At 41.6% G+C, this 27,732-nt stretch overlaps 1 protein-coding gene across 7 annotated transcripts; it reads right to left on the bottom strand.

The window, feature by feature from the left end:
• On the bottom strand, nt 1–27,732 carry LOC121572083 (protein argonaute-2). 7 transcript variants are annotated; one of them, XM_041883973.2, is made up of 20 exons: nt 27,412–27,732; nt 25,535–25,582; nt 20,566–20,746; nt 14,595–14,715; nt 14,147–14,328; nt 13,665–13,801; nt 13,145–13,297; nt 12,827–12,914; nt 12,418–12,565; nt 12,077–12,196; nt 11,722–11,844; nt 10,857–10,993; nt 10,376–10,560; nt 9,977–10,136; nt 6,158–6,248; nt 5,180–5,386; nt 4,718–4,852; nt 4,509–4,610; nt 3,949–4,148; nt 1–3,746 (listed from the first exon to the last, which is right to left on the bottom strand). In XM_041883973.2, the coding sequence occupies exons 1-20, from the start codon at nt 27,434–27,436 to the stop codon at nt 3,638–3,640; spliced, it is 2,652 nt and encodes an 883-aa protein (XP_041739907.1). In that variant the 5' UTR covers nt 27,437–27,732; the 3' UTR covers nt 1–3,637. The 7 variants fall into 7 exon arrangements, with proteins under 7 accessions (XP_041739907.1, XP_041739905.1, XP_041739903.1 ...); XM_041883971.2 differs by having other exon boundaries at nt 5,192–5,386; nt 10,857–10,990; nt 20,566–20,761; XM_041883969.2 differs by having other exon boundaries at nt 10,857–10,990; nt 20,566–20,761.

Consider the following 27,732-nt stretch of genomic DNA (forward strand, 5'->3'; position numbering starts at 1 on the left):
TCCAAAAGTATATATATTTTTTATTTTAGTGCAAAAAGAACATTTATCAAATGTTTTGGATATTTTCAGGAAAAGCAATGCTGTACAGGTCTGGTATAATCTAAGGTGCTGTGTATAAATAGGTAATTTAAAACACATATAAGCAGTAAAAACAAGACCACATCTCCCAAGAAACAAGTTTAGGATGAACAAAAGGGTGAGGCAGACTTCAGGTAGGGAAAACTGATGAAAAATGGTAGTATGAAACGTTGAGCATTATCCACATTGAAAGGAAAATATTCACATTTCAATGGACAAGCACACGTCATGTAGCATAGTTTCCATTGCAATAAAATCAACTCATGTTTTATCAATAACATCAAGTCCACTTGACTTGACTAAAACATGTTTCTGCCCTCTGTACGATTGACTGTAGCAAACAATAACCTGAATAAACGTGTGAGGCAAAGAGCTTAGACGATGCATTCAAAAAAAAGAAGAAGTCTATATTTAATTGAATCACTGCATTCAATGAACCCAATTAAAGCAACATGGGATATGCTTTTCAATGTACCCCATGTGTATCTATGGGGAGGATAGCAGTACATGTTGCATATTCAGTATCAAGCTAATAGTTTAAAAGACAGATGACATAGGCTACAATAGTAATCGTCAAATTGTGGGTGAGCAGCTATAATTGTTATCAGCCTCGGCTTTACCAACATCTTACCCAGCAGTCAGTTGGGTAACATACCATCCATCTCTAAGGATATGCAATGAAGTTATTGTGATATATTTTTGTATGTTTTGCATTGGTTGGTTTAAAACATCCTTTATATTACCACAAATAAGGTGCTAAATGAATGCTGTTCCATGGGCGTGTAGAAAATAAAAGACAAAAGCTTGGTACGACCAACATCATTTCAGCTCAACGCTAAAAAGATCCCTTAGATCTCTAACCACTTTTTGTTTGTTTGTTTTTTACACATTTTGAACAAGCTTTAGGATCGTGCACAACAACTATGAAACTATGATTACAGAACGCAGGTTCACTGACTGTCACATGACAAATGTTCAAAATCATTCAATTTCGTGACAATGCAAGATTCAAATGATGCCAATCAGATATAATATCCTGTGTAATTATGAAGAAATGACCAGCAGTGTGACGTTACCATAACACTTGAACAGGTAACAAGAGGTAGAACACACAGCCATTTCAACACAATTGCACCAGACTCAATGTACTTTCGAGTTTCCTGCTTGGATCGACCAATCAATGGAATTCATACCAAGTTCACTACTATGAAAAGTGCATCCAAATTTACACCTCACAAGACCAGCACCAAATAATATTGACATAACTGTAAATATCAAGTACTTGATTTCAAAGAATGCCCAACAAACAGTCAGTCGGATTTCGGATTACTTTACAGGAAATGAGAAATGAAAGTAATGAATGTCGTTAAGGGAGAAAAAACGCTTCATCATCTATTACCATACTTACGGCAAGTGAAGTCCATTGCGGATTTAAGGTGACATTTCAGTGAAAGAGAAAAAACGTCTAGCACCTATAATTAAGATGTCCTCTTGTGCGTCAATTTCTTTAGGACATTATGTACAAAATGTGTAATCTTGTTTGGCTAAGAAGAGAGATTGTGTGTTTTACAAAGTATATACCGAATTTGTACTATCAAACATACAATACAAATTTAAATACAATTCCCCCATACCATTACAAAGGTATAGGGAAGAAGCACTACAAACGCACCAAGCAAAAAAGAGAGAAAAATACAAATGTTACTACTACTACTCTACAAATAACCTAAATTCATGTGAGAAACATCACAGCTAAAATCTCTTGGTTAAAAACAATGCATAGTTAGAAAAGAGAGAGATAAAAGCCAGCCCATCTAGGCTACATGAAGAACTCCCTGCTAAAATCGAATTATTCAGGAGGAGAACAGAAAAGGGAATTAAAAAAAGATATACTAAAGATTATTAGTTGAATTTCAGTTTTGGAAGGCATTACATTTTTTGCATTCAAGGTCTGCGTATACAAATAAAGACAATGACTTAATTTAAATTCAACTACATATGGGAAAAAAAAATAAAAAATTCTATTATCATTTTAACAATCTCTTCTAAAAGCTTATTCAAAATATACCTTATATCCCACAAGGCTATGCTACAAAGAACCACAATTTAAAAAAAAACATTCGCACAAAACCTTTGCTTGACTACAAATAATTGCCCCCCTTTTTTGCAGAGCAATAACGAAGAGAACATATCCACCGCTGGAATCCCTAAACTGAAGTGTGTGACCCTTACAACCACAGGCTCACTGTACTGTACCAACGCCTGGACTACAAGATGCCAGCAACACCACTTGCCCCCGGCAGGGAGAAAACCATGATTTAAACCATTTCGCTGCAACAAAAATCAGAAAAAGATCAAAACTACAGATAGGGTTAACATATCAAAATGCCTAAATCGAATGTGTGAGTCATCTACACGCAATTTCCGTAAACATTTGTCTAAAGAATACATGAAAATAAGGGGGATACTAACATTTCATTTGAAGAGACTTGACCTCCCTCATAATGTAGAGGTCTTAACATGTAACGGGGCTTAGAGAACATAAAAAGGTGTCTGTTGGGAACCAGTCCCATTCCATTAGTTCGTTTCTCTGGCAACACTGGCCATAGATTGACAAAACGACTCAGTCCAAGTAAAAAAGGCAAGAGAGCAACAATTCCCCACAGTTAAGATTTCATATTATTAATTTGTATAAGTCTTGATTAAAAATAAGTGTGAACAGTTTCAAAGTCTAATGAAAATCTAATGCTTGCTGTCATCAGATGCAGCATAAAAACGTGTTGGTCACCAGTGTTGATGGAGGATTCTGCGGCTGGTACTGTACACAGGCCTGTTCAATTCATAGCTGTACATACAAATGAAAAGACAACATGTTAAGTACTTGTGTCCTGGTCAAAGTATCCGTCTGGTCAGTGCACTTTGCTTTGATTGGCTGATAAATAATAAAGTTGAAAAAGAGTAAGAATGATTATAAACCTTCCATCGGGCCCTTCACTTCAATATCCCCACCTCCCTTTAACCCTGGGGCCCCCTTCAAAAAACTCAACTAAAACAACTATGGAGTGTTAAGTGTGACCTTGTGTCTAGATTCTAAACAACGAAAGTGTGAGGATACTGCCCTCTAGTTTTTCATAGAAGTATTTCCAACTAAATGTTTCTTTCCTTTGCTCAAACTCTGTAAACTACTAATTTACAAATACAAACAAATGTACATGTCAAATAAATGAGCCCATCCCACCACAACCGATTTCTGAGGAATCATTTTACATACCACTGCCTAATAATGACCAGGGTTAGGCCAGGGAGAGGGGAAGAAAGCGGTTTTGTATGTGTGGGTTTGAAAACAATTCTGGACATTCTGGAAAAGAAACCGTCCCAATTTGTTTGGGATGACACTTATATAATTCCCCCTTACTGGTGGGGAGAGACGATAGACTGCACAAACCCACTGATGCCCACACCTGACACAGTAAGGGGGTAGTCGTAGGTGGGAGGAGAGAAGGCTTCTTCACTGTGGGTCTGTCTCACCCCTGCCACCCCGGTGCCCAGGCTTGGTGCTTCAGGCGAAGTACATGGTGCGCAGTGTGTCCTGGTGGATCTGAACTGCCTTGGCCAAGGCCTGCTGGTCACGGCCATTGCTCTGTCCCGACGTGTGACTGCCCTCCGCACTGGAATGATCACAGGGGAAAGAGTTAGTGAATTCTTCGGTCTGAATTCTTTTTTTTTTTTTTATACACTTAATCACCTTCTGGTAATCACTCATCTACCACAGTTTGAATGGTGCAGTGATATGATGGAAATAAGAGTTACTTTAATAGGGTATCAGAACAGGGCCATGGTCTACATCAGGCATTGTGATGTCTCCCTTACCTGTCGTGCTCCTTGTCCACCAGGTGGTAGCGGGCACGGAATGCCACCAGGTGTGCGTAGTAGGCTGGTGCTGGGATGGAGACGGAGCGGGTGCAGCGCACGTAGGTGTGGCACAGCTGGTAGGTGAGCACCTGCAGCTCGTCTGAGGTGAAGTGGTTGTCGTCCCACAGCACATGGTAGTGGGATGGTCGGCTGGTCCCCTGAGGAGAGAGGAATTACAATTATATGTTTAGTGTAAATGCATTTGTCATTTACTTTTTTTGTCTACTATAACCAACGTATAATAAAGTCTAGAAATGTGAAACATGACAATTATAAAAACATTTAGAGCAGAGAAACAACTAGATTTCCTCTCATAAGCACATATTAGTAAAGCTGGAGGTGGGTCCATTCTCCACGACCTAGCACTATAGTGTCCTGGGTCGTGTCAGACATTGTAACCTATTTCCATAGTGCACACATTTTCACCAGAGCTCTATGGGCTCTGGTCAAAAGTAGTGCGCTATATAGGGAATAGGGTGCCATTTGGGATGCACCCCTTGATGCTGGCTGGTTCCTACCTGAATGCCAGCGTGGCTACACAGGTAGAAGTCAAACTCCGATGGGTGAGTGATTTTGGTGTCCACTGTGGTGCCGGCAGGGATGTTGCCACTCTTACCAACCTGAACAAAACACATTAGGTATCATATAATATCACAATGTAGGCATTTAATATACACGTTTCTTTTACAGTAATAAGTGGTCAGTATGAATTGCAGAGACTACGAACCCTCTCGTTTCTGTCCATGCAGAACAGTCGAGTGTGGTGTCTCTTCTGCACCACCACGAAGGTGATACCGGGCTGGTAGTCTTTCTCCAGTTTGATGCAGGCCTCACGGATCGCCAGTAACTCATGTTGGAGCACCTGGATGAACCCCAAAACGACAGTTCTAGTTAAACAGTATGTACATTCATATCAGTTCAAAACAAGGAGAGTCAGAACAGTAACCAACAGAAACACAGCTGGGCAAATCAAAAAGTTAAAATAACAAATAAACTCCAACATCAAAAATATCTGATTTGATCTCAGTAGAGACAAAGACCGGGCAGTCAGAATTAAATTGGAACGGTAACCAATAGAAACAAATAGAAAAACAAAGACCACAAATCATTTTTTACTCACGCCCCACAGTTTGTACAGTACAATTACAGATCATGCAATTGAATTGAAATCCTATTTCCTCAAGTCTACCTCAAGTCTAACCTGGTTGAACTGGCCCTCAGATATGCCGTCGCGGTAGTAGATGATTCGGGTGGGCTTGAAGCGGGTGGACTTGTAGAACTGGATGAGCAGCTCTCTGACCATGGTGGCCAGGTCCTGGATGATGTCCTGGCGATGCTGCTGCACCCGCACCGTGGCACAGTAGCGGCTGGGGTGGGCGTCCATGCTCCCCACCACCTAGAAAAAGAGAAACAGGGATGTGATCGGCACAATATTACACATCAGGGATTTTGGCAAGGGGGATAGATCAGTCTCAATTATATGTGAATGGAGATAAGCAGGAATTGCTGATTAATCATGAAGAATCACATTTCTGAGGAAGCACAGGGCACACTTAGAAGGAGATTTTTTTGCTAGTCAGATGGAAGCCTATAAGTGAGCAAGGTGGAGTGGTAGACTATTGTTTTCCTTGGTCCTCTCCATTTCAGATGATGTTGGGACAGTCAAATAAACCACAGTAGACTATTGAGATGCACCCCTCCTCCCTAGCAGAACGTGGTCCTGTGGGTATAGTAAAACAAACTACAAAGACTATTGAGATGCACCCCTCCTCCCTAGCAGAACGTGGTCCTGTGGGTATAGTAAAACAAACTACTGTAGACTATTGAGATGCACCCCTCCTCCCTAGCAGAACGTGGTCCTGTGGGTATAGTAAAACAAACTACTGTAGACTATTGAGATGCACCCCTCCCTAGCAGAACGTGGTCCTGTGGGTATAGTAAAACAAACTACTGTAGACTATTGAGATGCACCCCTCCTCCCTAGCAGAACGTGGTCCTGTGGGTATAGTAAAACAAACTACTGTAGACTATTGAGATGCACCCCTCCTCCCTAGCAGAACGTGGTCCTGTGGGTATAGTAAAACAAACTACTGTAGACTATTGAGATGCACCCCTACATTCCCTGGTAGTTGACCCAAGGCCCTGTGGAGAGGCTGGTCTGACTTACTGCAGCGATGGAGGGTTTCTTCCCGTCTCCAGCAGGAGGGTGAGTGACGTCAGCACCCAGGAAGATGACCGGCTGCTGGAACACCAGGGGCCTGGGAAGAACAGACACTCACAAGATTAACCTGAGCCATCCTTAGAGGAGAAGAGGTTTGAACGTAAACATGATAAATTAGATTAATTAGATTCAATTAAGGCATGTCAGGGCTCTACATTTCTATTTGGGCTCCTGAGTGGCACAGCGGTCTAAGTCACTGCATCTCAATGCTTGAGGCGTCACTACAGACCACCTGGTTCGATTCCAGGCTGTATCACAACCGGCTGTGATTGGGAGTCCCATAGGGCGGCGCACAATTGGCCCAGCATCGTCCGGGTTTGGCCGGTGTAGGCCGTCATTGTAAATAAGAATTTGTTCTTAACTGACTTGCCTAGTTAAATAAAGGTAAAATTAACAAAAAACTGCGGGACCATTTTACTCGCATATGCACAGAAATATTTTGCTGTGCGACCTGGAATTTATATTTAGGAGCACCAGTGTGCCTAGAATACTTAAGGATTCTAGCGTTATAACCTCAAATATTTTCCATTGTGCTCCTAAATTCCTTTGTGTGCGCCTATATTTTTCAACTTACAGTGCCTTGCAAAAGTATTCATCCCCCTTGGCGTTTTTCCTATTTTGTTGCATTACAACCTGTCATCTAAATGGATTTCTATTTGGATTTCATGTAATGGACGTACACAAAATAGTCCAAATTGGTGAAGTGAAATGAAAAAAATAACTGTTTCAAAAAATTATACAAAATAAATAACGGAAAAGTGGAGCATGCATATGTATTCACCCCCTTTGCTATGAAGCCTCTAAATAAGATATGGTGCAACCTTCAGAAGTCACATAATTAGTTAAATAAAGTCACATGATCTCAGTATATACAGTGAGGGAAAAAACTATTTGATCCCCTGCTGATTTTGTATGTTTGCCCAGTGACAAAGAAATGATCAGTCTATAATTTTAATGGTAGGTTTATTTGAACAGTGAGAGACAGAACAAAAAAATCCAGAAAAACGCATGTCAAAAATGTTATAAATTGATTTGCATTTTAAAATGAGGGAAATAAGTATTTGACCCCCCTCTCAATCAGAAAGATTTCTGGCACCCAATTGTGTCTTTTATACAGGTAACGAGCTGAGATTAGGAGCACACTCTTAAAGGGAGTGCTCCTAATCTCAGCTTGTTACCTGTATAAAAGACACCTGTCCACAGAAGCAATCAATCAGATTCCAAACTCTCCACCATGGCCAAGACCAAAGAGCTCAACAAGGATGTCAGGGACAAGGTTGTTGACCTACACAAGGCTGGAATGGGCTACAAGACCATCGCCAAGCAGCTTGGTGAGAAGGTGACAACAGTTGGTGCGATTATTCGCAAATGGAAGAAACACAAAATAACTGTCAATCTCCCTCGGCCTGGGGCTCCATGCAAGATCTCACCTCGTGGAGTTGCAATGATCATGAGAACGGTGAGGAATCAGCCCAGAACTACACGGGAGGATCTTGTCAATGATCTCAAGGCAGCTGGGACCATAGTCACCAAGAAAACAATTGGTAACACACTACGCCGTGAAGGACTGAAATCCTGCAGCGCACGCAAGGTCCCCCTGCTCAAGAAAGCACATATACAGGCCCGTCTGAAGTTTGCCAATGAACATCTGAATGACCAAAATCGATCTCTTTGGCATCAACTCAACTCGCCGTGTTTGGAGGAGGTGGAATGCTGCCTATGACCCCAAGAACACCATCCCCACCATCAAACATGGAGGTGGAAACATTATGCTTTGGGGGTGTTTTTCTGCTAAGGGGACAGGACAACTTCACCGCATCAAAAGGGACGATGGACGGGGCCATGTACCGTCAAATCTTGGGTGAGAACCTCCTTCCCTCAGCCAGGGCATTGAAAATGGGTCGTGGATGGGTATTCCAGCATGACAATGACCCAAAACACACGGCCAAGGCAACAAAGGAGTGGCTCAAGAAGAAGCACATTAAGGTCCTGGAGTGGCCTAGCCAGTCTCCAGACCTTAATCCCATAGAAAATCTGTGGAGGGAGCTGAAGGTTCGAGTTGCCAAACGCCAAGCTCGAAACCTTCATGATTTGGAGAAGATCTGCAAAGAGGAGTGGGACAAAATCCCTCCTGAGATGTGTGCAAACCTGGTGCCAACTACAAGAAACGTCTGACCTCTGATTGCCAACAAGGGTTTTGCCACCAAGTACTAAGTCATGTTTTGCAGAGGGGTCAAATACTTATTTCCCTCATTAAAATGCAAATCAATTTATAACATTTTTGTTGTTATTCTGTCTCTCACTGTTCAAATAAACCTACCATTAAAATGATAGACTGATCATATCTTTGTCAGTGGGCAAACGTACAAAATCAAATAGTTTTTTCCCCTCACTAATATATATATATATATATATATATATATATATATATATATATATATATATATATATATATATGTTCTGAAAGGCCCCAGAGTCTGCACCACCACTAAGCAAGGGGCACCATCAAGCAAGCGGCACCATGAAGACCAAGGAGCCCTCCAAACAGGTAAGGGACAAAGTAGTGAAGTACAGATCAGGGTTGGGTTATAAAAAAATATCCGAAACTTTGAACATCCCACGGAGCACCATTAAATCCATTATTAAAAAATGGAAAGAATATGGCACCACAACAAACCTGCCACGAGAGGGCCGCCCACCAAAACTCACAGCCCAGGCAAGGAGGGCATTAATCAGAGAGGCAACAAAGAGACCAAAGATAACCCTGAAGGAGCTGCAAAGCTCCACAGCGGAGATTGGAGTATCTGTCCATTGGACCACTTTAAGCCGTATACTACACAGAGCTGGGCTTTACGGAAGAGTGGCCAGAAAAAAAGCCATTGCTTAAAGAAAAAAATAAGCAAACACATTTGGTGTTCGCCAAAAGGCATGTGAGAGACTCCCCAAACATATGGAAGAAGGTACTCTGGTCAGATGAGACTAAAGTTGAGCTTTTTGGCCATCATGGAAAACGCTATGTCTGGCACAAACCCAACACCTCTCATCACCCCGAGAACACCATCCCCACAGTGAAGCATGGTGGTTTAGCAGAATGCTGTGGGGATGTTTTTCCATTGGCAGGGACTGGGAAACTGGTCAGAATTGAAGGAATGTTGGATGGCGCAAAAATCAGGGAAATTCTTGAGATTTGAGACAGGGACGGAGGTTCACCTTCCAGCAGGACAATGACCCTAAGCATACTGCTAAAGTAACACTCGAGTGGTTTAAGGGGAAACATTTAAATGTCTTGGAATGGCCTAGTCAAAGCCCAGACCTCAATCCAATTGAGAATCTGTGGTATGACTTAAAGATTGCTGTACACCAGTGGAACCCATCCAACTTGAAGGAGCTGGAGCAGTTTTGCCTTGTTTGTTTCACAATTTAATAAAAAGTGGTAGGCATGTTGTGTAAATCATATTATACAAACCCCCCAAAAAATCCATTTTAATTCCAGGTTGTAAGGCAACAAAATAGGAAAAATGCCAAGGGGGGTGAATACTTTCGCAAGCCACTGTATGCGCACACGTGCTCCTTGTAAAAAAGCGTAGAGCCCTGCATGTAAATGTATAGGTGGATGAGCATGTTGAAACAAGGCACCAGTCTCAGATGTCATGGACAAATGTATACCGGTTTATACATTTTGAACGAATGTACAACACTTCATTCAAATGATGACAACCAGCCAAGTACTCATAGTCATGTTAATGAGAGAGGTTCTACACTGACCTGCCCTGTGGGAGGAGGATGTTGTTGACCCCGCCCAACTTGACGTTGATCTTCAGGCAGAGGTTGGAGAGGGTTTGGGGAGTGGTCTTCTGAACATTCTTCACCTGGACACACTGGGTGGCCATGCCCAGCACTGTGTCACCAACACGCTTCACCTCAGCTACACCACACAGGGAGGGGACAGGCCATGTCAGCACAACAGGAGAGATATACAGCTAGCGGTGTGTGGATGTTAGAAAGTCTACATATGAGATTTGATACGGTTGGAAATATAATCCACTAAATATACTAAAAGCCCTTATAGAGCACAGCTTTCTAACTGAACCAAGAGGATTTAGAGGCTGATCTAGAAAACAGAGACAGCCATTCACTTAGGAACATAGTTTCCAGTTTCCTCACCATAGACGGGCGTCTTCCCAGGCAGGATGACCACCACCAGCTGCAAGCCCTGGTAGGTGTACTTGAGGTGTTTGAACATGGGCTCCACGCTGTCCGCACCCTGGGCGTACTTACAGAAACAGGGTTGGCCCTGGATGGGCATCCCCGCGTCACGAGAGATCTTACGCAGCTGGTCTGTAAACGCCCTGAGAGAAACAGGTTTATCAGGGGTTCGATGGGGAAATAGTCCTAAAATCTAGATATCAAATTAATTAAATATGGAAATCATAAGGGCAAACACGGAAGGAATAGTTAGAAGTAATTGTTTTTAATACCATCAAGGAATAGGTAGAAGTAATACATGGTTTTAATACCATCTAGGAATAGGGAGAAGAAATTAATGTTTTTAATACTAATCAAGATTAGTGAAACCCATCTAAAACTGAAACGGAAGGTTTAATAGATCCCCCCCGGTAGGGCTCCTTGCAGATGCAGTTCTTACTTGAGCAGGAGTTCGGTGCACTGTCTCTGTGGGGCGAAGCAGGCGATGGCCCACACCTTGATCTCTATGCCAGTGTGGAACTGCTTGTTCCTCATGTCCCACACTCCCTGGATGGGAGTTGCTATTGCTTTATTCTGCTTGAGTAAAAGGGAGAAGAGATAAGTGTCAGAGACAAATTGTTCTCTGTAACCACGTTTCCATCCAACCATTTCATGCGGATGAATTACCTGATGCATGAAGAAAAGTAATGACTCGACTAATGGAAACATAAAATACCGGTAACATTTTATAAATGCCGACAGACAATTTGTTTGTTCGACATGGTGGGATCTCTTTGTGTCTGTAAAATGTATAATGTAAAAAATGGCAGTGTAAACGCAAACTTGGAGTCACACGATGATATGTTCTGTAGTCCTCCCACTACGACTCAGGAAACCATGCAGTTTATTAATTATTAGGCTACAGATGAAACAAGTTATGAGGAACTTCACAGGGTGGTGAATGTGCAAGGTGATGAGCTTGATGCTCCTTTCCAATAAATATTGAGTCTCTTATTCTGGTGACATGATGATCGATGCTTGGCTGCAGTTTGACAAATACAAATATCGCTCTTATCCATAATAATCTCATAATGTAGGCAGCCTAACCACACTGTATCTGTGAGCTGATGGCTAGAGCGCATGTGCCAATACCAGAGTTGGCACATTCGCTATACAGTTTGTGACAAAACCATCAGTAGAGTTGAAAATGTCATCATGCAAGGCCTTTTATCCGCAAAAAGTCCGTTTGATGGAAACATCTGTTTTTGAATTATCTAATCAAAATCAGTCAATCAACCAACCCAGCTTAAATGGTAGAAACCTACCCGCCCTCCGTAGAGGATAGATGGGGCCTGGAGGACTCGGCCATTCACCTCGGTCATCTCATCCCTCACCATCACCCCAAACTCACGCACGTAAGGATCATTGTTAAAGTTGGCACTTCTCATCTGAAAAGAGAGTAAAGGTTCAGTGGTAATAATTCAGAGGGGTTATTATACACTAGGACTTCAGACTGAAAGAAAACGTGCATATGGTCAGGCCACCAATGGTTCAATAACAGCACTTAAGAGTCGTTGTCCATTCAGTTACAACCAAATAGATCCTTTAAGTGCATAAAAGCAGCTTTCAAGACACTCAGTGCTTGAGTTAATTCCCCCAAGTCACTAACAGTCACTTTACCAGTTTGCTGATTTCTTCCTGACGGTCGGGTGCTGATCGGGCTGTGGCACGGATCATAGTCGACGTCTGATTGTCTGTCAGCTTCTTGATGCACCGCTGGCCAGCTACTATGTTGCATACCTGGACACATACAACACAACTTTATTAATACCCTCAGGGACACATTGAGGCATCATCCACCCGCAGATTAGTCTCCCATACTCTACAGAGGTACAAGGCATTTTCACTGTTTCAATGGCAAACTGGAGTTTTTGTAATACTGCCGGGTCCTCATTCTTTGTAACCATTTGAATCCAGCAGTAAACCATCTGAGAGGTTGTGAGGGGAGACTGCCGACTGACCTCGAGGGGGAGGTAGGTGTGTTTCTGCTCCTGTCCGACCTGTAGACAGGGGAGGTGGGGGTAGCGTAGCATGAGTTTGTACTTGTCTTTGAAGTACTGCGCTACCGTGCATTCTATGGTCTGGCCATTTTCCTGCTGCAGAGGAAACCTGAGGTCAAACAGATGAGAAAAAAAAAAAAAAAACGTTTGATTGGATTTTCAAAGGGATTCCATATCCCAAGTGGGGATTTCTGTATTACTTTATTGGCATCTGCTCTTAATCTGTGCATGAATGATGTGTTAAGCACGTGTTAATCCAGTTATTATTATTATTTTTTTACATCCCTATGCAAACCAGTTGTGTTTATATCACAAGAAACTAAAGGAATTGAGGCAGTAGTCGTGAATATTGTATGGTCTTCTTTCTTACGTCTGGTGGCTGGCTGGTCTTCTGGTCACGTTACATACTCTGTACTTCCTTTTCATCTGACCACAGTGAGTGATCTCAACCTTCAGACCTGAGAATCACAACGGCAAGACAGTGGTCAGATTCACACATTCTGTGGACAATAACCTTTTCCTATTTTATCACATTCTACTTTGAAATTTCAAATCAGATTCAGATTCTACGTCAACACACAAATGGATACATCAATATTTGTTATTATTATACAGAATTGTTGGGTATAAGTATTTTCAAGCATTTCCACTGAGACAAAACAACCAACCCAACGCAACTATTGATTACCTGGTAATGAATGATTACCTTTGATTTCCTTGGTAAACTTTACTCTCTGGGAGTCGGTTAAGGGCTTCTGTTGTTCTTCAATGCTTTTGAAATCCAAAACCTCACACATGAACTCAATCACAGGCTGAGCCTTGTAGAAAGCAGTGGCAGACACTGGAACAACAAAACACCAAGCACAGCGATGAGATTCACAGACCTACCCTCCTGCTTCCAAATACATACTGCAACTTACGATTATGGTAGGTTGCACTCGATTGAGCATAGTGGGTTGGGTTTACACGTTTAGGACCAATGGCAAAACCTCAAAAGCACAAGCCCCACCCAATCAGCACTCCAGGGAGAGTTAAATCAATGCCACTTAATTACTGCCTGAAACATACCATCAAATGAGATTCCCAGTACTATCCTCCTTCCATTCACACACCCTACACACAGAGACGTACTCTAGTCTGACACATTCTCTACTATTTAGGGAATAGGGTGCCATTTGGGACACAGACATTCACTGAGTGAAACCTACCGTCAATGTTTAGCATCATCTTCCACAGGGAAGGCCTGACCGATTGGTGGAACCCAAACCAGACCTCTCTGCCCCCGCCCAGGGGGTTAGAGCAGCCCTCTGAAGGGGTGAAGAAAGAACGTCCGACGGGGGTGTACCTGTTGGAAGAGGGTGGGAGGACGACAATGTGATTCACCTCGGTCTCAACAGAATCTAGCTTTACAAGGAGCCTGACAGAGGAATTTGAATAAACAACTGGGCCAAATACACTAGATGTAAATGGTGTGTACATAGGTATACAGAAAACAGTGAGGGAAAGATTGAAGAAATGTCAAAAATAGAGGGTCATATTAAGTATGTGGACCCATTTATTATAGCAGACATGGTTTGAGTATGAGAACAATTTTGTCTGAGAACTTTGTATGCAACTCTAAATACCACAATTAAATACCAATATTACTTAGCGAAAATATACTGATCGTTTTCAAGGGGAAAAGTCTGACCTCATAGAGGGCAAATGTCTCATGACCACGTCCAGGGCCTGGATGGTCTCGAAGGGGATGTTTGGCAGTCGTCCCGAAAGGGCTTCTTGAAGAGCTTGCAGACTGACGCAGGACACCCACTTTATGGCCACTTTGAAGCTCCTGTCCTTCCCCTCGCCTGGGATGGTCACCTCCAGCTCCACCTGTGAGTAGAGGTGTTTTAAAGTGTTTAAAAATCGGCATGACTACCCAGTCGAAGCATCAAAAAGCTTAATAAAATATTTTATTTCATATCACCAGGCAAGTCAAGACCTTACATGGAATATGTAGCCTATACACAATGTAAAACCACTCTTCATCCAATATCATGGACGTCATTAATTTGGTATCACATTGCATGTAATCACATCTGATAGTCCCATAACACCACAATTACATCAGACACCTCAAGTCAGCTGGGGAGACTTACTTTTTCCCTCCCTATTGGTAAGGGCATGGCTGTGTAGAGATTCTTCCTCCCGTCATACACTGGCTTTCGATCCCCAAAAATCTGCGTTTTAAAGTGCTGTACCATGTGCTCCACAATTTCACTGAGAAGAACACAAATGGAGCATATGAGATGTTATCAATACAGTACAAAATGCCATTGTACTTTGTACACAACAAAGCCTTACAATCCCCATTCACATCTAGTATATTTGTCCCTAAAAGTAGCACTCGAGAGACATAATCGGTTCCCGAAACATGCGTACTACATCACATGTGCAGATATGTGCACCACGTCATTGCTCTCTCTCTTTAGCTCTGCTGTGTGTGAGCATCTTGCTAGCGGTCACTCAAATGGCGAGGGGCTGAAGATAAATTGGTCGGGGAATGGCTCTCAATAGAGATGGCATTGACCTATGACTGTTCCGAGTACTCGCATGATTTCTTTAAAGTAGCAAAAAATTATTATTATAATTTTTGAACAAGGCCTGCACTGGAGATTGTTGTTGTTGTTGAATATATCTATATACCAACAGTGTGCAACAATGCCTAATTTATCATAATCATTACAGATAACGAATCCTAATAGCTAAATTGCCTCACTCCCTCTTCAATAAAAAACAAAAAAACAAGTGCCATTTAAGATTCATTTATTTAACTGTAATAAACTTTTTATATTATATAATGGAACACATATCAGAAAGGTAGTAACCTCAGCAGTGTGGCGCTTGCTTATAGAAACCTATTGCTGTGCAATGGCATAGCCTTGTTTTGTTAATTTAGTAGACCCGAGCCATTATCATAGTCAAGACACCTATTTTATAGTATAAAAACAATGTAATATAACAGAATAAAATAAAACAGAAGTGATGTGCATCTCGCATCTGGTTATTCTCAAAGAGTGATCATTTGAAAGAGGGCTCAATTTGGAGAGTTGATAAATTTTTCTGGATTACAAACCAAAAATCGGTCTTCTTTTCGATAGAGCTTTGATTTAGTTTATTCTGTTCTTTGGAGTTTCCTAAATGGATTAACAATTCCACAATTAACACTGCATGGGGATGAATTGTGGCCACAACATCTGTTTGGTGAGTAGACCTATGCTTAATGAATCTGATGAAAATATGATCTTTGTCTTTATCAAACTAATGTTTTTGCATATTTTCAGTCTGGAACCGGTCTATATTTAGGAGTGGGTTATAGCCTAGGCTAACCAATTGTAAATGGCACTAGCAGTTCGCAAAGTAGGGTCGTCACTAGTTACCACAGCCACAAAGTCATAAACCACACCTGTTTCCACAATATCTCTTCTTAAAAATCTGATGTTAAACCTAACCCTTAACCACACTGCTAACCTTAAATTAAGACCAAAAAAGCACATTATAGTTTATGAGTTTTTACGATATGTGACACATTTCAGGAAACTAGGCGAATATTACGCATCACTACATTACTGGAGAGGCATGTGTGCGTAAACATGTGAACTTTCATGTGCTTTAATAACAAACTTGTATACCACCTGTAAATACAAATAAAATTGTTAAATTACGAGCCTAGTTGGTTTAGCCACAGAAAAAGACAGGAACCTTCCCGCTAGCCATGATTGGCTGAGATAATGGATTGGCTGGACATGCCGAGAGATGAGTTCAGATTGGTCTGCCATGTAGCACGCTTCTGTCTATAACGAGCTGCTCAATATGTGTAGGTAATCCTTTCTAACGCAGATTATTTTGAACGATAGCTCTACTTTCTGGAGGACCGAGTTTTGAAATCAGTGGAATGCCCGGTGGAAGGAGAGTATGATAGCTAAGGAGATTGAGAAAATTCAGACGTTTGATTGCAAATGCAGAAGGAGTGGAAAAGAGAACACAGAAGGCTGTTGTATAAAACACCTGTCTCCGGATTACATCTTCAAACTAAGGGCAACCATGGCATCCGTGACAGAGGGAGAAGCGTTTTGTGTCTACGGGTAAGAGAGTCTAGCTAGCTACATTGTAATATATTCTAAGTTTCTAATTTTGTCAGAAAGTAGTTTTCATTGCAAGTTAAAGCATACTGTTAGCTAGCTAGCTAATGTTAGCTGGCTCGCTGGCTAACGTTACGTGTATGATCTGTGTAGTAATATTCGTATCTGAGCCATTTGCACTGCTAGTAATAGCCTAATGTTAGCTATCTACCATTGAACCTAGTTGGTTAGCGTTTAGCTACCTGTAGATTCATGCACGGTTGTAACGTTATGAGTTGGGATTATGGTTATTGTTTAGCTAGCTACATGTCTAAAACAAAAAGACTCCATTATGCAAGTAACCATTTCCCTGTACACCTTCTGTATTCTGTGCACGTGACAAATAAACTTGGGATTTTATTTGATATAGTGTGTGTTTACCAGAGACGTTAATGTGAAGAACAACATGACCTGTACCTAATCAGGATATAACTTTAAGCCAACGAGACAGTGTCCAAGTTCTAAAATGCTCTGGTAGAATGCCCTGCTTTATTTCGTCACTCACAACTGTAAGCCATTTTCTGTAATTAGCTTGCCATTAACCTCTTAAGGATCAGACCATTTTTTCAAATTTTCGCCTCAAAATGACATACCCAAATCTAACTGCCTGTAGCTCAGGACCTGAAGCAAGGATATGCATATTCTTGATACCATTTGAAAGGAAACCCTTTGAAGTTTGTGGAAATTTGAAATTAATGTAGGAGAATAACACATTAGATCTGGTAAATGATAATACAATCAAAAAAACATGCGTTTTCTATTTGTTTGTTCTGTTCCATCTTTGAAATGCAAGAGAAAGGCCACAATATATTGCAGTTTAGATTTTGGCCACTAGATGGCAGCAGTGTCCAAAGTTTCAGATTGATCCAGTGAAGCATTGCAATACTGGACTATTTTGTATCAAGTCTTCCCAAATGTGCCAAATTGGTCAACTGATACATTTTCAAATACGTAACTATAAAGAACATACAAAAATGATATGGTAATACAAAATGTAAGTTTACACACTTCCAGGAATGTCATACATGATGGATCATTAGCTTATACACTAACTTTCACACATCTAGATGGCCGGGCGGGGTGGGTGTGGAGCCAGAGACAGCAGGGGTTTAAACTGTAGAACCCAGTTCCTACATTTGAATAAAAAAATTGATTTTATCAAACAAAACGATGCTACATTTTATCTCTGGGACACTTAGGATGACAAATCAGAGCAAGATTACTGAATGTAAGTACATTATTTACCTTCAGAGGTGAATGTATCAAACCAGTTGCCGTGATAAGTTAGTTGTTGTGCACTCTCCTCAAACAATAGCATGGTATTTTTTTCACTGTAATAGCTACTGTAAATTGGACAGTGCAGTTAGATTAACTCAAATTTAAGCTTTCTCATAGCGACCATGAATAACCTCAACAAAACAATGCATTCTGAGTGTTTCGATCATTCATAATTTGGATAAAATTATCAGAAAATCACTATTGGTGTTTCTTAGTCGTTCGTTCGTTTCCAAAGCTCGGTCTTAGCTTCAGGCTGTTTCAGTCGACAGAGTAATCATTAAACAAGTAAACGTCGAGTGTTTCCAGAGAAGGCGAGAAGAAGAAACAGCCGAGCTTAATAAAAAAATGTGGTGTGTGTGTGAGTCACCTTTTAGTTCAGTAGTTTGGACTGTGTTGAATAAAATCAATTTGACTATGGAGGGTAATGGTGCAGCTCCTTGTTTATGTTTAATAATTGAGGCCAAAATGACCGCACGAAAGTTTGCTGTTACTTACAATGCTAATCACATTAGCGCACGTTAGCTCAACCGTCCCGTATACAGGACACCGATCCCGTAGAGGTTCTTGTTGTGAGTTTATTTCCCTGTAATAATGAATGACAAATGTCGATAGACTTAGTATAAACCAGCCTTTAGTCTTGAAATCTTTGGTTGTTTAGTACACGACCGTACTCACTGTTTAGCACATGGCCTCACATGTGAATCCTTAAAGAGATGGGTGGGACTAAGGCTTAAGAGGGTGTGAATGATGCTCAATGAGTGTAGACAAAGAGCTCTCCAGTAGGTGTACCAAAACATTCAAGGGCCATTTTCTCAAAAGTGGGGTTACAAGTTTATCAACTTTCAAAGCAGAATTACTTTCCCATTGTTCCTCAACTGTAGTGTATGATATACAATTTTCTAGCTCTGAGACTCTACTTTTATCCCATGTAAAAAACACAATTTCAAATGTTGCTACATAGGACTGAATCGAGCCGGTCGGTCACATATAGCGATTTTGACTTTGTGGCTGTGGTAACTAGTGACAACCGCAAAGAGCCCAAGCGGAAAATGACGCAATTGTTCCAAAATTGCAGCTCATTATTTGAACACACACAGTGAGGGAAAAAAGTATTTGATGCCCTGCTGATTTTGTACGTTTGCCCACTGACAAAGAAATTATCAGTCTATAATTTTAATGGTAGGTTTATTTGAACAGTGAGAGACAGAATAACAACAACAAAAATCCAGAAAAACGCATGTCAAAAATGTTATAAATTGATTAGCATTTTAATGAGGGAAATAAGTATTTGACCCCTCTGCAAAACATGACTTAGAACTTTCTGGAAAAACCCTTGTTGGCAATCACAGAGGTCAGACGTTTCTTGTAGTTGGCCACCAGGCTTGCACACATCACAGGAGAGATTTTGTCCCACTCCTCTTTGCAGATCTTCTCCAAGTCATTAAGGTTTTGAGTCTGACGTTTTGCAACTCGAACCTTCAGCTCCCTCCACAGATTTCCTATGGGATTAAGGTCTGGAGACTGGCTAGGCCACTACAGGACCTTAATGTGCTTATTCTTGAGCCACTCCTTTGTTGCCATGGCCGTGTGTTTTGGGTCATTGTCATGCTGGAATACCCATCCACGACCCATTTTCAATGCCCTGGCTGAGGGAAGGAGGTTCTCACCCAAGATTTGACGGTACATGGCCCCGTCCATCATCCCTTTGATGCGGTGAAGTTGTCCTGTCCCCTTAGCTGAAAAACACCCCCAAAGCATAATGTTTCCACCTCCATGTTTGACAGTGAGGATGGTGTTCTTGGGGTCATATGCAGCATTCCTCCTTATCCAAACACAGCGAGTTGAGTTGATGCCAAAGAGCTCCATTTTAGTCTCATCTGACCACAACACTTTCACCCAGTCCTCCTCTGAATCATTCAGATGTTCATTGGCAAACTTCAGACGGGCATGTATATGTGCTTTCTTGAGCAGGGGGACCTTGTGGGCGCTGCAGGATTTCAGTCCTTCACGGTGTACTGTGTTACCAATTGTTTTCTTGGTGACTATGGTCCCAGCTGCCTTGAGATCATTGACAAGATCCTCCCGTGTAGTTCTGGGCTGATTCCTCACTGTTCTCATGATCATTGTAACTCCACGAGGTGAGATCTTGCATGGAGCCCCAGGCCGAGGGAGATTGACAGTTATTTTGTGTTTCTTTTTGTTGCTATTCTGTCTCTCACTGTTCAAATAAACCTACCAATAAAATTATAGACTGATCATGTCTTTGTCAGTGGGCAAACGTACAAAATCAGCAGGGGATCAAATACTTTTTTCCCCCTCACTGTATTTCCCTACTTCAGTCAACCAGTCCATTTTGAATTTTGTTGTGTCCCGCAAATGCACATGTACAAATGGAACACTAGAGTAAAAGCAAATTAACGTAGTCTCCAAGACGAAAATGACTAAATCGTTTTACAGTATTTGAAAAAAATTGGATCTCTGGTTAAAGATCCAAGTTAATGTCCGTTCAAGTACTCGATTACTCATGTCCATCCCTAGCTCATGACACACCCAGCCCAAAGCGGGAGGTTTAAAAAATACTTAGAATTCGCCAAAGTTCCAGAGCATGTCTTTAACTAGATCATTGTCTACTCAGGTGAAAGCCTATAAACCAAATAAAACAGCTCCATACCGGTTGACCCTTCTGGGGCATTTTTCTGGCTTGATGTCGATGTCGTAGTGGTAGACCTCCAGTTTGGGGATCTCCATCTCAAAGAAGTTGGCCTGCAGTTTGATTGTCCTGCCCATGGTGCCAAAGTCTGGCCGTGATGGGGGTTTGAACACATACTCCGGCACTGGGGGAGACGGGGGATCTGGATCAGAGGGGTCAGGGGTAGGAAGCAAACAAAGAAACAAGTTAATAACTGTACAGATGGAACTGCTTTAGCCTAGCCCCAGATCTGTTTGTGCAGTTTTTCCAACTCCTATGATCATTATCACAAGTTAGCAAGACAGCACAAACAGATCTGGGACCAGGCTAGAATAGGGTAACTCACAATATTGTTCTGTAATATTATTTTTTAGAATGTGAATAGTTGGATGTTCAATACATTATACTGCCATGCTTGAACTATTTGGTTGGTGAGTCCTGACCGAGTTTGGACACATTATTGAACAGCGAGGACTGTGAAGACACACGATAACGCACACATGGATTTTGTATTGTAGATATGTTGTAGTAGAGTAGTGGCCTGAAGACACACACTTAATGTGTTGTGAAAAGTGTTATGAAATGCCATGTAATATTTTTTAATTGTATATAACTGCCTTAATGTTGCTGGACCCCAGGAAGAGTAGCTGCTGCCTTGGCAGCAGCTAATGGGGAGTCTTAATAAATACAAAATACTGTGTTCATTCAGGCTTCTTCAGCCTGGGGCCTTGATATCATGGAAGGACTGTGAACATACTCCCTTTGAAGTCTTCTCTGTTCTCCAGCTCTTCGCATCAACAACTCACCTGCTATACAATACACAGAAGTCATCTCCAATATGTCACTGAAGAGGACAAGTGGAATGTTCTTGTGAGTCTTGATGCATGATTAAGACATTGTTAATGTGGCAGGGGAAAGTTTGCCAACAGGAAAAAAAATTATCAGTTTAGCGAAACTGGTTCAAAGTCAGTCTTTTCTTTAGCGGTCTTTTAATCCTAGGGATTATGCGTTTCCTCAGCTAGCTAAGCCTCTATGAAGAGAGGGTCAAATTGTCAACTTCTAATCAGCATGTCTAAGAATAACTGGCATCCCACGTGATATCCAGCTTTGTTATAATAGGTAGAGAAGGGTATTTCAGGGGTCTGATATTCAGGACATATTTTAAGATGCAAACAAGTCCCTTTGGAAAAGATATAGGCCGTGTCTTGCGTTCTAAATAGTAGGCATTTTAGGTATACAAAAATACTATGTGAAATTTCAAAAATCGAGTATGCTTTAAATGCCTCGATGTTATACTCATTTTGGCTCTTCATCTAGTAGAATTCGCTGCACACTTGAGGAAGAGAATAGTTTTTCCTGACTGTGTAACAACAGCTGATAATCAGATAAGGGGACGTGCTGTAGCCAAATGAACGAACGGCAGGAATCAACGCGGTTGTGCATTACATGACGCATTCTCGGGATGGGTGAGCCTAGTATCTTGATGTTGCTTACTGCATTTGATTTTTTTAAACAGTGAGTTCTAAATAGTATGTAGTCAAATTAGTACACAGTATTTAGTTTTAGTAAGTAGAAGGCAAGACCGATTTCGGACATGGCCATTGTGCGTCAGTGCAGTCAGCTGTTATCCAGTGTTCTTTCTTGCCGGTAAACACCTTTTCATCTAATTGATTCCTACAATTATACTTGCCCTATTTTATATCCAATTTCCATTGCCTGCCAGAATCAAGACATAAATTACAGTGGTTGGGGGAATAGGAGAAACAAAATGTCTACTAGAGGGTACAGTAAACTGATGGTACAAACATAGTGCTAGCATAACGCAGTGTTGCAATGTCGTTTTTCCTCACAAAAGGGGCAGCTCCTTGTAATACGCTCCGGCATTCTACGTACTTTTGTACTACCTGAAATTGTAGACGTGCCGTAACATTCCTTCCGCGGCCGTGGGGGCAGTGTTGTCGCTTGGTTCCTTGATCTGATCTATAGGCTATTCATCAAAGTAGCCTATTTTACATTGATATCCAAATATAATCTCAGCGACTGATCAAACAGTAAACCAAAAAAGAAACATTGCCAAATGTCAAACTAAAATGCCTTAACAAAATCACGTGTTCATACCAGTCATGTATTGGAGAAAACGCTCAAATTAAATCCATGTATTATCATTAAAAGCGTAACTTCATATTACTTTCTCTTTGGTCTTCCAACAACAATAGCCGCTCCATCTGCGACGTGAGTAGGCTATATTCAGTAGCCTATAGCCCCCACCCTTTATGAGCGAACCACGTGTGACGTTTCGTGCACTCCCAAGTGCATATAGTGCATTCACACTACGGCTGGGACAATACCAGTATCGAGATACTCGTTAGTATCGTGGAAAGGAAACAGATTTAAGTTCTTTAGGAAAACAGCCCTAATGTTGGAAACAAACATAATTATGTTGTCATCCAGTCACATTTATTTATTTTCCAAGCTATAGCTAGTGCTGAGCGATTAACTGAAATGACGGTTATTTTTCGTTATTTAAACAACTAATTCACTGATGTCGGTTCAATTATTTGCGATCCATTTCAAAAAATGTTTCCTTCTTCTGTGAGCTCAAAGCTCACATCGCACTATTTCTCTAGAGATAAATCAGATCCAGCCTGAACTGTGCGATGTAGTTTCCAACAGGCCAATATTCTACAGACTTTAGCACCTAAAACGTGGTAATTAACTACAATGACCATAATCCATTGTGCATCTAAATTACATTACCAAAAGCATGTGGACACCTGCTCGTTGAACATCTAGTTCTAAAATCATGGGCATTAATATGGAGTTGGTCCCCTCTTTGCTGCCATAACAGCCTCCACTCTTCTGGGAAGGCTTTCCGCTAGATGTTGGAACATTGCTGCGGGGACTTGCTTCCATTCAGAGCATTAGTGAGGTCGGGCACTGATGTTGGGCGATTAGGCCTGGCTCGTAATCGGCATTCCAATTCATCCCAAAGGTGTTCGATGGGGTTGAGGTCAGGGCTCTGTGCAGGCCAGTCAAGTTCTTACACACCGATGTCGACAAACCATTTCTGTATGGACCAAGCTTTGTGCACGGGGGCATTGTCATGCTGAAACAGGAAAGGGTCTTCCCCAAACTGTTGCCACAAAGTTGAAAGCACAGAATCGTGGCACTAGGCGGTCCGGTTCTGTGAGCTTGTGTGGCCTACCACTTTGTGGCTGAGCCATTGTTGCGCCTAGACGTTTCAACTTCACAATAACAGCACTTACAGTTGACCGGGGCAGCTCTAGCAGGGCAGAAATTTGACTAAATGACTTGTTGGAAAGGTGGCATCCTATGATGGTGCCACGTTGAAAGTCACTGAGCTCTTCAGTAAGGCCATTCTACTGCCAATGTTTGTCTATGGAGATTGCATGGCAGTGTGCTTGATTTTATAAATCTGTCAAGCAACGGGTGTAGCTGAAATAGCCACTAATTTGAAGGGGTGTCCACATACTTTTGTATATATAGTGTACTTGTCCGGTCTGCGTTTTTTTTTTATGGCTGCTATGGAGGAGAGAATAGTGTGCAATCTTGAGGTGATATAGAGAGCAGCTGTTGCTTCGCGAGGCATCTACCTGAAAATACATGATCTAAGTGATTGATAGTTGGTATTCAGCAGTCATAAAAGTATGCCTCATTTACTTTGAAGAACTATACTGAACAAAAATATAAACGCAACGTGTAAAGTGTTGGTCCCATGTTTCATGAGCTAAAGTAAAATATCCCAGAATTTTCCCATACACAAAAAAAAGCATCTCTCTCTCAAATGTTGTGCACAAATGTGTTTACATCCCTGTTAGTGAACATTTCTCCTTTGCCAAGATAATCCATCCACCTGACAGGTGTGGCATATCAAAACGCTGATTAAACATAATGATTATTACACAGCTGCACCTTGTGCTGGGGACAATAAAAGGCCACTAAAATGTGCAGTTTTGTCACACAACACTAGCCACAGATGCCTCAAGTTGAAGGAGCGTGCAATTGGCATGCTGACTGTAGGAATGTCCACCAGAGCTGTTCCCAGAAAATTGAATGTTCATTTCTCTAGCATAAGCTGCCTCCAACGTAGTTTTAGAGAATTTGCCAGTATCGCCAACCAGCCTCATAACCACAGACCATGTGTAACCACTCCAGCCCAGGAACTCCACATCCGGATTCTTCACCTGCGGGATCGTCTGAGACCAGCCACCCGGACAGCTGATGAAACTGAGGAGTCTTTCTGTCTGTAATAAAGCCCCTTTGTGGGGGAAAACTCATTCTGATTGGCTGGGCCTGGCTCCCAAGCGGGTGGTGCCCTCCCAGGCCCACCCATGGCTGCGCTCCTGCCCAGTCATGTGAAATCCATAGATTAGGGCCTAATGAATTTATTTAAATTGACTGATTTCCTTATATGAACTGTAATGCAGTAAAATCGTTGAAGCTGTTGCATTTACATTTTTGTTCAGTATACAAAATAGTGATTTTGCCAGACAGCATAGGCAGAAGCTCTATAGAGATGAGATGCTGACTTGGAATTAAATAAGGTAATCAAATAAAACAAATGTAATATACACAACTTAAATGTTTTGTTAAAGTGAATAAATTATGGCTAATAAGTAACAAGCAGTAAATTATCGAAACCCCATTATTTTTAAATAATCTAACCTAAACGACCTCAAAAAGCACTAATCGCTCAACACTAGCTATAGCACACAATATCTTACATACAGCAGATTTTTAAAGGACCAAAGAGCTTGTTCTGCTTCGTGTTTTCATTTTTGCCATGGAAAAAATATTGCGATACTGGTATCGTCACAGCCCTGGTTCACACCAGTCCAAACAAACCGAACTAAAGGGGGAAACGTGCCAGAGTTCTGAAAAAACACTCCAAACAAATGTGGTGTTAAAGTACAGTGTGAAAGAAGCTTACCAGAGCCAATTGACCCTGAGGAGCGAGGTGGTTCAAGCATCTCAGCAGCTAGAAGAGAACAATTTGTTTTGTCAATTGACATGTCTCACAATTAATCAAATGAAGGCTGCATGGATCACATTTTTTACATTTTTGTCATTTAGCAGACGCTCTTATCCAGAGCGACTTACAGTTAGTGAGTGCATACATTTTCATACTGGCCCCCTGTGGGAAACGAACCCACAACCCTGGCATTGCAAGCGCCATGCTCTACCAACTGAGCTACAGTTTTGTAATATTCTTAGAACTCCCTCCTGTTCATAATGGCAATAAAACCTTGTAACTTCATCCTCCATGTTCATTTTCATTCCCTATAGTGTATTGCTGCATAGCTAGCTACCTTGCCAGAAGATACAGACTTACACAGGAAAATTAGCAGTATTTCAATCTTCTCAGTGGAGTAGCGCGGATAAAGGTACAATTTGGAGTACAGTGGAATATCCCATTCCTGAATTGAGGTAGGTTTTCCAACCCATATCTCGCGCCAGCTCCATGGTGTCTTAATGTAACCATGATTATGGTCGGACCTCAGTGCAGCTCACTGTAAACAAGTGTAACGGTAGGGTTGGCATCTTCTGGCACGCTAACTACCCATTTCCAAATGCCTCACCCTCTTATCAGCCTTAGAACAGAATCATGTACAACTGCTGGGCCACTTTTTCGGCTCCCTTATCAACAAGTACACACCAGCAGCCTGTCAATCTGACCACTCCTAAAACCACCCATCTTCCTGAAACTTGTCACAATCATTCTCAATAAATGGAGGATAGGAAATAATCAACTGAAAATAGTCAACCAGTGTACCTTTTTTTGTTTTTTGTGTGCAAATATTCATTTTCCCCAAACTGGCTCCACTTTGAACAACCTAAGAGGGATGGGAAATTATCCACTAGTAATAGTATAAAATATCTGTTAGCTAACGCTACTAGACACCATGGATGCTTTCCCCAACCTAAATACCAGGCCATGTTCCCACCTGCACAAACTAAAACATCATGAACTAAAACAGCATGTTAGGAGAGGATTATATTTTCTTTGATTAGCCTTCACTTAATGGCAATTTGTTAGTGATCAAACTATTAGTTCCCCATTATCAATTTCAACTCAATAGATAGTTAATGTAGCTAGCTAATGATACACAACTTAAGTATTGTACTTGCTCAATACATAGCCAGTGACTGGTCCCCATAATGGTAGTTAACGGCAAAGAGAATAACTCGGTGCAGTCAGTCTCCGAAATGTATGCGGGTTAGTTAGCTTGCAAGTTACACAACAAGTAATGGTTAACAGGTAGCTAGCTAACTAGTTAGCATGCAAACCATGTTAGCTAGCTTACGATTGAAAAGGCTAACAAGCTGCCGTTGGATAGCAAGGGGACTACCCGTTAGTTAGCAGGCTAACGTTAGCTAGTTTACTACAAATGTGTTCCTCTGAGCTAGCTCGGTAGCTAACTACTGGCCAACCATCTATTCTTCTAAATATTTGTAAAACACAATTTGTTATTTGCCCAGCTTGCACAAATGTTTCTTTAGGATTGGACTTGAACAACATTGAAGTTAATCGACTTCCAACTATCGTTAGCCAGGTCAACAGGCTTAGCTAACATTAGCTAGCTGGCTAACAACAACAGGCCGGGCAAACCGTGGCAAGGCTTGCTAACGCGAGACCTAGCTAACTAGCTAGGGACGAAATGTTATTGTGAAATTATACTGAGCTTGGCGAACAATGTGTTACAAAATGAAAACAAAACCGTGTAAATTATTGGAGGCCCCAAAGACCAAACTATCAGCACATTTATTCGCTAGCCGTCTTGCTAACTAGCAAAATGCAAAACTTACCTCCAGCTGCTCCACTGGAATACATTTCTCGTTTGTTCAGCGTCCACTCTGTGGTCGTACTCCACTTTTCTCAAACGTCGCCAAAATACATACGTAAATGTGTCCTATATATAAAACAGTGTAGGCGGCTCGGTTAGGAGGTGGAAGGTTTTAGCCAAGCAGTAAATTACAACACCACGAGAGCTTTATCATCCTCGGCACGGCCCCATCCCCCCAACACACAAACCGGAGCTATGCCGAGAGAGGCTAGCGAAGGATCTGTGTGATGTCACACGCACAGCGCTCGCTTATCCCCGCGCGATGTTTCCTTGGCTGTGTTTA

Source organism: Coregonus clupeaformis, chromosome 8, assembly GCF_020615455.1.
Source record: "Coregonus clupeaformis isolate EN_2021a chromosome 8, ASM2061545v1, whole genome shotgun sequence".
Taxonomy (NCBI): Eukaryota; Metazoa; Chordata; class Actinopteri; order Salmoniformes; family Salmonidae; genus Coregonus; species Coregonus clupeaformis.

Excerpts from the sequence above, each read along its gene's own strand:
- LOC121572083 (XM_041883968.2), bottom strand. The coding sequence starts at position 27,436 with ATGTATTCCAGTGGAGCAGCTGGAG. Across the intron at positions 13,298-13,664 it reads GATGATGCTAAACATTGACG|TGTCTGCCACTGCTTTCTAC; the intron begins GTAGGTTTCACT and ends TTGTTGTTCCAG. Across the intron at positions 5,387-6,157 it reads AGAAACCCTCCATCGCTGCA|GTGGTGGGGAGCATGGACGC; the intron begins GTAAGTCAGACC and ends CTCTTTTTCTAG.